We start from the raw sequence: 11,527 nt of genomic DNA, 5'->3' as shown, positions 1-11,527 counted from the left end.
GTGAGGTGGAATTTGTGCGCGGGTGGGTATAGAAGGAAGGAAGTGGATTGAAGAACAATCTGCTTAGGTATTCCACATCTTTTTATATAATTGATGAGGCTGTCATTATGAACATACACAAATAGCTAAGCATGCAGAAGGGCCACCTTTATGTTAGCTGCTGAGTTTCAAAAACTGCTGAGTTACCTTTGCATATGATAATATACCCCAGCTCAGCGATGGCTGAACCATTAGTTCAGCCTAAGAGGAAATGTCTGAAGGTGGAAAAGTATGCCCTTCATGATTCTATGCTCCCTGCTGAATCTGAATAGAAAAATCCTTCAAATATGAATACTTTTGTTCAGCACCTTTTCCACAATGAAATATCTTGCATCCTCTTCTATGTGAAAGCATTTACATGGAAAGCAAAAGAAGGTGGGGGCAAAAGAGTCATGGGTCAATCTGGACTTCTTTTCTAGTGCTAGAACAGCTGACTAGTGGCATCTGGGGACAGAGCTCCACCAGGAATATCTAAAGCCCTTGTATTTAATATTACTGAAATACAAATATATGCAATTTCTGAAGAGTGTAATAAGGATGCGTACAACAGATTATCTCTATCCCAGATGCTATCTGGAGAATTTGGATAATGTTGTGTGGTATTCCAAAGGAAAGATCCTCCTACTGAAAGTTTCACACCAGCTTTTCAGGGAATAGACAACCTTCATCTGAATCATTCTTACAAGCTGAATTTTTATTTTCACTAAATTATCTATGTTAAAAAAAAATCTGTGCCTGGTGTGGAATTTCATTCCATCAAGTGTTACAATGACTTTTTCATTTTCGTTACAAGCAGGAGAATGAATGTAGGACAAGTGTTAGGAAACATGGCAATAAATTAGAATATAATTTACAAAAGCAAAAAAAAAGTAACAGTGTACCACATTAATACTGAGTATAAAATAATAAGCAACAACTAATCACAATAATACAAAGGTAATTTCATTCTGTATTATTAAGGATACCTATGTGACATTCACTCCAATAAAATTCCTAATAAAATGGACGGTTTGGGGAGTTATATGTATCTCAAGGGCTTTAATCAGTTGGGTAGATTTTACCTTTCCTTTTTGGCAGGATATTGTGCTGATGGCAGATACGGTTCTCAGCCATAGGGCACCAGTTTCCTTGGGTCTCTCTAAGTAGTCCGTATAGCATGCTACTTTCAGAGGGCCTGCCATGGTGGCTTAGCCTCCACTGACAATCCTATTGCTATTATTTAGGAAGAGAGCATCATGTAGCCACGTGGTTGACTACAGAGTAGCAGCGGTAATGTGATGTGTTGTAGAATATGATTTGTTCCCCCACTCAGGGGAAACCTTCTGTGCTTGGTTCCTTCTAGCAGAGTAATCCGATGCTGCGATGCTGCTCCTGGAAGCTCTCTACTCCTGGCCTCGGGACTGGTGCACACTCCTGAGGGAATACTAGCTGCCCCTTCATCTAGGGCCAGTCAAGGTGGCCCAAGGCAACAGTCCTCATGATGTTAGTTTCCAGGTGAGGTGAAGAATAGACTCAAGTTAGTCAATTAAGAAATCTTTTTGGGATAAAACCATGAGCTGATATTTATATTTGGGGAAAGACAGGTCCTGATGGCAAACCTATGCCTAGAATGCCACAGAAACCACCCATCCTTTCTTTATTCCACCAGGGCACATTAGCACCAATTTAACCACTCTTTACGAGGGACCAAGTGAATTCAGCGCTGGGGGCACGCTGCTCATGGGCCACCTCCCCCCTCACTGAATAGATAGCACTCTGGCTGGTCTTCTAAGAGCAGTAGAGAGAGCGGCCCTGGCAATTTTTGGGTATCGTCGGTAGCTTTCTCTGGAAAGCTCAGGGACATGAGCTGTGGTGTCGAGACAGAAAGCAGATGAGAAAATATTGATGACCATGACTGAGTGTGCAGAACAACAGCCCATGCTGACTGTCCATAGCAAACCTGAAGGTTAGGTTGGTTTTTGAAGTCTGTGAGTCTCTTTTCCTTTCTGAAAAAACCTAATCATCTACATTAGGTCATGGTGTAGGTGAAACACCAGACATGTAGTATGAGAGCACAGTGATGGATTGAAGTTGAACATACTCTTTAACTGCAAGTAGCATCTTTACAAAGTAGCCATTTGGTTGGAGTTTGAGGTGTTCGTGTAGCATGATGTACACATTATGTAGGACTCAAAGCACATTCATCAAGAACCTGCTGCAAGCTACAAGTGTTCAAGTACAAAATATATATAAGTACCCTCTTCTTTTTTGCTTTCTTTTAATCTCGCTGTTGAATCTTTTGATGAGCATGACATGAAACTTGTGGATAGGGAAACTGTGAGCTAGTCAATTTAATTTAGGATTCTGGATTTGATTCTAGAATTTGACTTGCCCAAGAAACTTGGTTTCACATTTAATTGCCATTCAGAGTATCCATAAGAAATACAAAATTGTTGGTTGAGTGACTATTAAAATTATGCTTTATGATCTCTAGGCTTCATGAGTTTTCCTTCTTTGGTTGTTATCCCTTGCCTACTTTAAAAACTCACAGAAATAGCACATTTATGTGCAAGCACACTCATCTACCCACACACTCAAAAGCGCCCGCTCACACACACACACTTGCTCTCATATAAATAAATGCCCTTCTGCCATATCAAAGAAGGGACATCTGGAACCCATCACAATTGTCAGCGAAAGGGTCTGCCTGGTTGTTGCCGAGCCAGTCTATCTTTTGCACGGCATCATTTCAGTAAGCTCAACATGCATGCAAAAATCCAACGGGGCAGAAGCTGTCCTGTGGCCGGTGAGGTTGTAAACACAACTGAGCTGGGGTGACTCACATAAGGACTCAGGCATCCTGTGTGATGGCAGCAAAGGGCCCGGTTCTTCAGTCTCTACCATACCCCAGGTCTGGCTTCTGCATGAAACTGAAATGTTTTTCTCTTAAAGTTTTAATGGAAATCTCAGCTTCACTTGCACAATGGCAAGTTGGCCCCAGTCTCTTAGCACAGAATTTATAGACTTGCACGGCCGCAGTAACTGATGCGCTGCCTTAAACTGAGTCCTTCCTTGTTGTTCGGTTTAATATAGTTTATATATGGCTCACAGCAGTGTTCAGAACAGGGGGATTAGTCCTAAGGAAATTAAGTGGAATGAAGAAAAATAATACAAACTTTCATTACTTTTGATTTATAATTGCTCCTTAAATTACAGTTAAAAGCCCATTTTAGAATTTAAATTGTGGTGCTGTTGTATTGAGATAAAGTATAGTAAATATTTTTAAGCTATGACTTAAGATTTCTGAATCTTCTTTACTTCCATAGTTGACCAAGTCATAACAGCTACATTTTAAACGGTTTTAAATACAAATGGATTCAGTGTCATTGCTAAGTCCATAATAAAAATTATCTTAATGGTCCAAGGAGGTAAACAGGCTATTGGATTTACTCGAAAGAACACAAACGCTCCACAGTAAGCAAGTCTCCCTGTGTTGTTTGGATCTCTCCGATCTGGCATTCCCTCCTAATACTGTGTCCAGCACTTTGGATCAATAAATCCCACTTCACAGAAGTTAAAATAATATTGAAATCCTGTCAGCTAGGGCTGACCAGTGGTTACGTTTTCCACAGGGTAATGCATTTGCAAGGACATCAATCCTCTTCCTCTGGGTGGCTCTCTTTGATGGACGCATTTCCACGATGAAATGACAAGGCTCCCTCTCTGGCTCTCCACGGGTCAGTGTCCTTGGCAGGTCTTACAACACATCTGTCTGAAGTATGCTCGACTACAGAACTTGAACTTGAGCACCAGCGGGCAATACGCCACTTTGTTCACATCTTTGCACTCTAGCAAATGGGGGCAGAAAATGGAAAACAATTAGAGGCGCAGAAACAAGTGCAGAAACAGGCCAGTGAGGCTCCACGTTCATATCCAGCAAGGACCCCCTTGCACCAATCCACCTTGGCTTCCACGTCCATGTGGTTTTTGTTTTTGTTTTTGAGCATACCCTGTATGGTACAGCCTACCAGAAACATTCTTTTGATATATTTTAACATAATTTAAAAAAAAAAAATGGTTGCAAGGCTTTTCTCCCAGACTTTTACAAGTATGGTGCATGCCCACTGTGTCTTGAAAGAATTACCATTTGTTGGGATAAGTGATCACTTTAGACAGCTTGGAAACATGAGTCATTTTTCTTACAGCGCTTTTATTGCTTCTTTCTCAAGGGTTATTTTATTCAGCAGTGCAAGGTTATCCAAAATCAAACATGAGTTGCATTGTTTGATACCAAAGTACACATGTCTCCAGAGAATCTGCATCTGTGAGGCGTAGGGATGGGCCTGGGTGAATGAAAAGGATTGCTGACAGTGGCCTAGATTCAGCAACTACACTAGACAAAGAGGAAAACTTGGAGGGGTTGGCCTCAAATGGCAGCAGTCTGTGGGTTATGGAAACATGTAGAAATGTCTTTTTTTAATTTGGAAGTGAGACATGGCCTTCTTTTTTCCTATGTGTATTTTCTCCTCAGTGCTAGAACTGCCACAGTTGAGGTCTGCAGTTCTTGCAGCCAGAAGGTGAATAAATGATTCTTTCTCCATCTCCCCTTGAGACTGGTTGCAGAAGATGGGGCGAAGGGGCCAGTGTAGAGAAGGGGACACTGGCCTTTGATCCTCAGCACCCCTCTCACCCCCACATAACCCCACTGCTGCTAATAATGATATTCTTCTGTAGTCCTCTGGTCACTTTTATCTGGGGATTTTAAAATACTTTGTAAACCTAGTAATTAAATTTCCATATGCCTCCCAGAATCAAAGTTCCACCCTCACTTTTCCAGGTGGTTATACTGAAGCATCCTGGGTAAATTACTGAAGGTAATTAGAATCAGGCAGAACAGTGGGTGAAATTCAGTGTAACAGGACAGTTGTGTTGTTGCTTGCTTGCTTGCTGGTTTATTTTCATGTTTTTTCCTGGCTTCAGAAATCCACTGAACTTGTAAGAAATCATATACATGGTACATAAGCCATAAGATAAACCTGAGAAGTGACGTGCGAAGGAATGGGGAAGCTTTCAGTTCTTACTACTGAAAAGTTAGGTAACAATGTTATCAACCTCACGTTCCAGGCTCTTTCAGGGAAAGACTTAAATTTTATTTTATTGTATTGTATTGTATTGTATTGTATTGTATTGTATTGTATTGTATTTATAATTCTGGTGGTTTATTGATGATACATGTAGGTGTTTAATTTAATCATTATCAAGTTATAATTTTATCATTACACACAACTGATTGTTTTCAAAGTATCATGTATAGAAGACCCCTTAATCAAGGGGTAGAAGTGATATAGCTTCACCTCAAATCTATAATTGTACATACATGAATTAACCTTACATTGTTGGAATCTTCCTGCCTAGTTCTACTAAACACTATTCTTGATAATGTAAGTATTGCTTTATATTAAAGACTTAAATTTTAAACTGGAGTCCTCAATCATCTGCAAACCTAAGCTCTGCACCATCAAACTCCCTTACTCATGATTTGACTAGCAAAGAGTAATAGTCAGAATTTTGAGTAGAACATTTCCACAGTAGGATTCTCAATACATTTAAGTTTTGGCTGAAAGAAGGGAAGAGAGACAAGAAAAAATTCTTTAAACTCTGCACTAAAAAAAAAGAAGTCAGATGATTTTTGATGAATCAAGAATGAATTTGAGATGAAAAGATCTCCACATATTTTAATTTGGAGGTCACTTTGTATTTTTTTTTCTTTTTCTCTCTGTCATAACCAGTAAAAAGCAATCAAAACAGGTTTAGACTAAGAATAATTGTGTAAAAAGAAAAAAAAGGTGTTATCCATGTTACCAAGAGCGAGATTTTTGTCAAGGGTCAAGGTAACGCAATTATTAAAATGATGAGAAGGGTGCCTGAGTGGTTCAATAGGTTCAGTGTCTGGCTCTTGATTTTGGTTCAGGTCATAATCTCATGATTCATGGGTTCCAGCCCTGCACTGGGCTCTGCACTGAGCATGAAGCCTGCTTGGGATTCTCTCTCTCTCTCTCTCTCTCTCTCTCTCTCTCTCCTCTCTCTGTCCCTTCCCCGTTCATGCATGCTCACTCTCTCTCTTTCTCTTAAAATAAATAGATTTAAAATAAAATAAAATAAAATAAAATAAAATAAAATAAAATAAAATAAAATAAAATAAAGAGAAAAGCTAATACAGTACCACTCATCTTTAATCTAAATCGTCTTCATGAAGCATCGGGCCAGCAGAGACCACCCCCCTCAACAATCTGCAGCAGCGCTTGGTGGGACAGCTTCAAGTACAAAGTAAATGTTAGCTTTGGTCTTCTTTGCCAAAATATAAAGATGATTTGGTTGACAGACAGATAGAGGAGGACTGGTTGCTTTAATAGTACAAGAAAATAAGATTGGGGCTAGACTGTCCCGGTTTAATCCTAGTTTTGTCATTTACTGGCTTTACGACTCTGAACAAATAGTTCAGCTTCTCTGTGCTGGAGCTGCCCCATCTCTAAACAGGGACGATGAGAGTTCTCCCTTCCACGTGTAACATGTACATCCTGTGATGCCACTCAGAGCAGTGCACAGGTTATCAGCACTTGATAAGTGTAAGATAGTGACTTAACTATTTTTGTTACCACTGTTACTACCTCTTACCACCTGATGACAGTAAGTTGCCCTCTGACTTTCTCAATGAGGATGCAATATTTTGATTACTAGTGAGAAGGTGCTGTCCTATTGACATAAGTCAGTATTTTCTGGGGTGCAATTTTATTGGGAGACTCATCACTCAATTTTTGGAAGAGTTGCTGCTGGTCCAGGAAAATTCTGAGATGAGCAAAATACAAGCAAATTCACAGATTCTTCTTTTAGATTTAGACTTGGGAATCTGATTATAAACAGCAGATAATAAATAATGAATAAAAAATATTCATAAGTTGTTTCTCCCTCCAATCACCCCTCCATTCACCCATTTAGGTTATTACAAATCTAAGTCAGGATGCAGCAACTTAAGTGGGTGCTTGAAATGAGGGGACTCTCCTCAGTATGCCAAGGCCCAGAGCGCAGTATTTGGCCAGGAGCAGGGTGGAGCCTCGGGGTAGGCTAAAAACCGGCTGTGGGGTATCCCTCTCTGAAATTTCCAATACCTCTCAAGTTTGTTGTCAATAATTGATTCCATCCAGCTTGATTGAAAGCAGGAAGTCATGTGGGTCCTGGGAGCAGAACCAAGCTTAGGGAGGTAGTGACTCTTTAGGAGTGCACCAGACTCGCCTGCACCAGAAGTATAAGACAGTGGTGACGAGTGGCAGATCTGGAGTCGGCTGCGCCTGGGGGGTGAATTCTGGAGCTGCTCCCTCCCAGTATTTGGTTGTCCTGGGCCAGGTTCCATCACCTCTCTAAGCCTCAGTTTCTTCATCTGTGAAGTAGAGACTGTGACAAGACCTGCTCACAGGATGTGGTGAGTGGGGCTCACATGGGTGCTTACAAAACGCATGGCCGTGGCATCGGCACAGAGGAAGCACTCCACCTGTTAGCTGTTACGATTTTCACCAACACATCTGCCTCTGAGATCCACCACCATGTATTGTTTCTCTGGGATCCCTGTCAAAATGTGCATTAGGCTCTCAGTAAGGGTTACACACTGGCACGCATAAGCAAATTAACAAAAAGATATTAAACAGAGAGCAGGTAAATCATGATGAAAGAGATGGGGAAAAGCCAGCACTGGGGACTCCAAGGCTGGGACCTTGGGCCTTGATGAGACATTCAAGTGGAGACACTGGGGCTGTGTGAGGACACAGAGCCTGGAGTGTGGGGAGCTCTCCCAGAGGAGGGCCCCAGTGGAAGCTCCTGTTCCTACATCTTGGTTTTGCCTTCTAAAGACTGCCTAGATAAGAAGAATCAGCCTTTGGACTCATGGAAATTTTTTATCAGAGAAGGTAACCATAACTGGTCTTTCATTCTCTTAGTCTTTTAAAGCCACGAGCGCTTAATCCAATAACAATCATCATGTTAAAAATAATGTATCACATGCTTCCCATGTACCAGGAAATGCCCGTGGTTTTATATATTTATATATTGAACCCTTTTATGTATAATAAAACATCAGGTTTATAGAGATGGCAAGACTGAAGCTCACAGAGGTTAGGACACCCATGCTGGTCACCCAGGTAGTGGGTTTAAGAGCTGGGGTTAGGATGCTCAAAAAATTTCTACCTGTAAGGCAGACCCTTGTCAACCCTTGGTGACATCATCATCAGAAATGCTCTGATCAGCATCATCATGCTCTGCCACCATGGAAAAAGGGGAATTTTTAACAAATATTTTATTTTTAAGCAATCTCTATACCCAGCCTGGGGCTCAAACTCACAACCCCCAAAACAAGAGTAGCATGCTCCACCAACTGAGAGGCCCCTGGAGAAGGGGACTTTTTTTTATTTTTTTTTTTTTTATATTTATTTATTTTTGAGAAACAGAGTGACAAAGTGTGAGCGGGGGAGGGGCAGAGAGAGAGGGAGACACAGAATCTGAAGCAAGCTCCAGGCTCTGAGCAAACGGTCAGCACAGAGCCTGATGTGGGGCCTGAACCCACAAACTGTGAGATCATGACCTGAGCTGAAGTCAGACGCTCAACCAACTGAGCCACCCAGGTGCCCCTGGGACTTTGTTTTTTTTAATGTTTATTTATTTTTGAGAGAGAGAGAGAAACTGCAAGCAGGGGAGGGATAGAAAGGGAGGGAGACACAGAATCCAAAGCAGGCTTCAGTCTCTGAGCTGTCAGCACAGAGCCCTAAGCGAGGATAGAACCCACAAACTGCGGGATCCACAACCTGAGTCAAAGTCAGACACTTAACCGACTGAGCCACCCAGGTGTCCCAGGCAAATGTTTTTTAAAAGCAGTTCTAGGTCACAGGTATTCAAAATGGCATGAATGCTTTTCTTCGGCTTTACTGTCCTCCTTCAATTGTGTAAAATGACAAGAGTGGAAGGTGATTTGAGTTTTACCATGGAGTTTTAAAGCTCCACTATTACAGAAAGCTGAACATAATCTTAAATATATTAGTAGCAGTATTAAATTATACTGGGGCATTCAGCCCATCTGCCACTTTTTTTAGCTTACCTAGAGAGGACTGATGTGTTGAGCTCTTGGACTGACTCATTGACATTCTGCTCATGTAGTCAAGAAGGCTTTAATTACAAAAATTATTCACTAGTCTGCTTCATTCTCAAAGCCATTAAAAATATGAAATAATGTAAGTGATGAGTCACTAAATTCTATACCTGAAACTAATATTACATTGTATGTTAACTAACTGGAATTTAAATAAAAACTTGGAAAAACAATGAAATAATCTCACCCTTGAGCCGATACACAGTACAGATCACATTTGTGGTAAAACCATTCTGGAAAAGTTGTACATAAATTAAACCACAGTTTCCCATTGAAATCAAAACAATAATAAATGTTCTGTTTTAGTTTCTGAATGATCTTCAGTATGTGCTGATTTCTAGCTAATCTCTAAAATATCTAATTAAAAGTTTCTCTATACTTAAGTAATACATAACCTGTAAATAAACTATTCTACTAGGACACTTATTAAAAGGAATCCTTTAGTAAGAATCTTTTTGTAACATGATTACCCTGTAATTAATCTATTTGGAAGGTTTTGTCTTGACTATCATATTTTCTTCATGTAGATACACTTATATGTATTGCTTTTGAAGTAGTGGTATCTAAGCCAGCAGGGTCAAGGATTTTAAGGTGAAGGCTTAATTTTCTCTTCTGCTCTCATCATGTACCAGCTAAGTACTCTCCTGGGAAGAGAAAGAAAAGACACTTACTCTACCTTTTCTCTTGTGAGGCCATTGGAAGGGTGAGAGGTCCTTACTGTGTGGCTTCTAGGGAATATTTTGTGGGCCTAACTAGTCTCTCCTTTTTTTGCATCCTACCTGTCCCTGAAAACAAAATTTCACTTTACCCAAGTCCAAAGATTTCTAGTGGGGAAGGCAATTTGTAGGGTATTCCTACATTTTTCTCAGGGACGCTTGGGACTATATTAAGGGCTGAAAGCCAACCCCTAGGCCCTGCGATATGAGCCAGACCCATAAGTAACCTGCCAGGTATGCAAGAGTGGGTCTCACTGGTAATCTGGGTTTTGGTAGACTTGAATGATAAAATAAGACAACCTGTTTCATGGCAACACATGAATCTACTTATCATTGATGTGCCAGTGGGTTTTTCCACAGGTGCTTTACATTAATCTTTCAAATCTTCGACCCAAAAGACATGATTTCAAAACACTCACAGTGAACAGAGGCTTATGAATTTAGGATGCAATTGGATTCAGATTCATTGTGACTTTGAAGGCTTCACTTGGTCCAAGGAACACAAGAGCAACTCCTGAAATGCTGTGCTCTTGCATTTATTTCCTGAAACGTCGCACAGCCTGGCTAAATTATATTGTTGGAGTGACCTGGGGTATACAGGGACATATCCTTTCATGACCAGGTCGGACCATTCAGCATCCTTTTTTGGCGAATGCATGTCCTGTGTGCCCATAAACTCTTTATGAGATTTAGAGGAACACAGTAAGTAGACAGTTATGACTTAAGCACCTTAGGGTCTATCTTTTGGATTACAAAAGTACAACCAGCTGTGCCTCTGTCAAACTGCCCAGAAGATGCAGAGCCTAGTGAGAAGTGAGATGGCAAAGGCTGTACGTGTGAATGTGTGGGTGAGGGATGTGAACTTAGTATTTCTTCTGAAAAAATTGCCCTTGATATTCTACATAGTCAGACTGGAAAAGGGTGAAATAATAAGTTTCATTTGGGAACCTGACATTATTCATTGCAACGGGAACATTCCAGCAACTTTTCATCCTTGAACAAGGTGGTATCAACTACGAAACTTGATTCCAATGTCATCTTACCATGGGCTAAGCCATTACTTTTTCTCTTTGCTTCCTCAGTTTCTCTTTTCCCAGTCTTATTCCCTGAAAGCCACCCACATTCATCCTCAAGGTGGTATAATCCCAGCACAAATCCCAGGGTTCCCTGTAAACCAGAGAGCCAGGAATGTGAACCTGAGTGGTAAGGTGCATTATGAGCTCTTTAAAATGGCAAAGGGAAAAAAAACCCTACTCTTGCTCACCTCTTTCCACTCAGAATCTTCAAATGACCTTCATTGTTCCTTTCACTGGTTTTAATACAATGGGCACCACTTTAAATCTCAAGTCCAGTAGTTGTTTTGTTCTGGAGGTCCTATGAGGTTTCGGGAGCTGCTCAGGCTTTCTCCAAGTCATTCACTTGAGGGAGACTGAGACCAACCAAAGCCACTGTTAGCCTAGGTTGGTAAACCAATGTATACTAACCACGCCTTTCCTGGGTTGGTTACCAGCTCAGGGCACACCATGAATTATTAGCTGGCAGCAATAAATACCAGCTGACAGATTGCCTTGTACTATTGGGAGACAGAAAAGACTCACCATAT

General features: G+C 40.9%; 1 protein-coding gene across 2 annotated transcripts in view; it reads right to left on the bottom strand.

Moving 5' to 3' along the window:
* Positions 1-712: 712 nt before the first annotated feature.
* Positions 713-11,527, bottom strand: part of ADAMTS6 (ADAM metallopeptidase with thrombospondin type 1 motif 6) — a 297,458-nt gene continuing 286,643 nt past the window's right edge. For both annotated transcript variants that reach the window (XM_060635672.3, XM_078449396.2), the window contains one exon: positions 713-3,866. In XM_060635672.3, the coding sequence (XP_060491655.1) occupies positions 3,757-3,866 (110 nt within the window). In that variant the 3' untranslated portion in view covers positions 713-3,756. The remainder of the gene's footprint in view (positions 3,867-11,527) is intronic.

This window comes from Panthera onca, chromosome A1 (genome assembly GCF_046562875.1).
Source record: "Panthera onca isolate mPanOnc1 chromosome A1, mPanOnc1 haplotype 2, whole genome shotgun sequence".
In the NCBI taxonomy this organism is placed as follows: domain Eukaryota; kingdom Metazoa; phylum Chordata; class Mammalia; order Carnivora; family Felidae; genus Panthera; species Panthera onca.
This window is presented reverse-complemented; position numbering and strand designations above follow the sequence as displayed.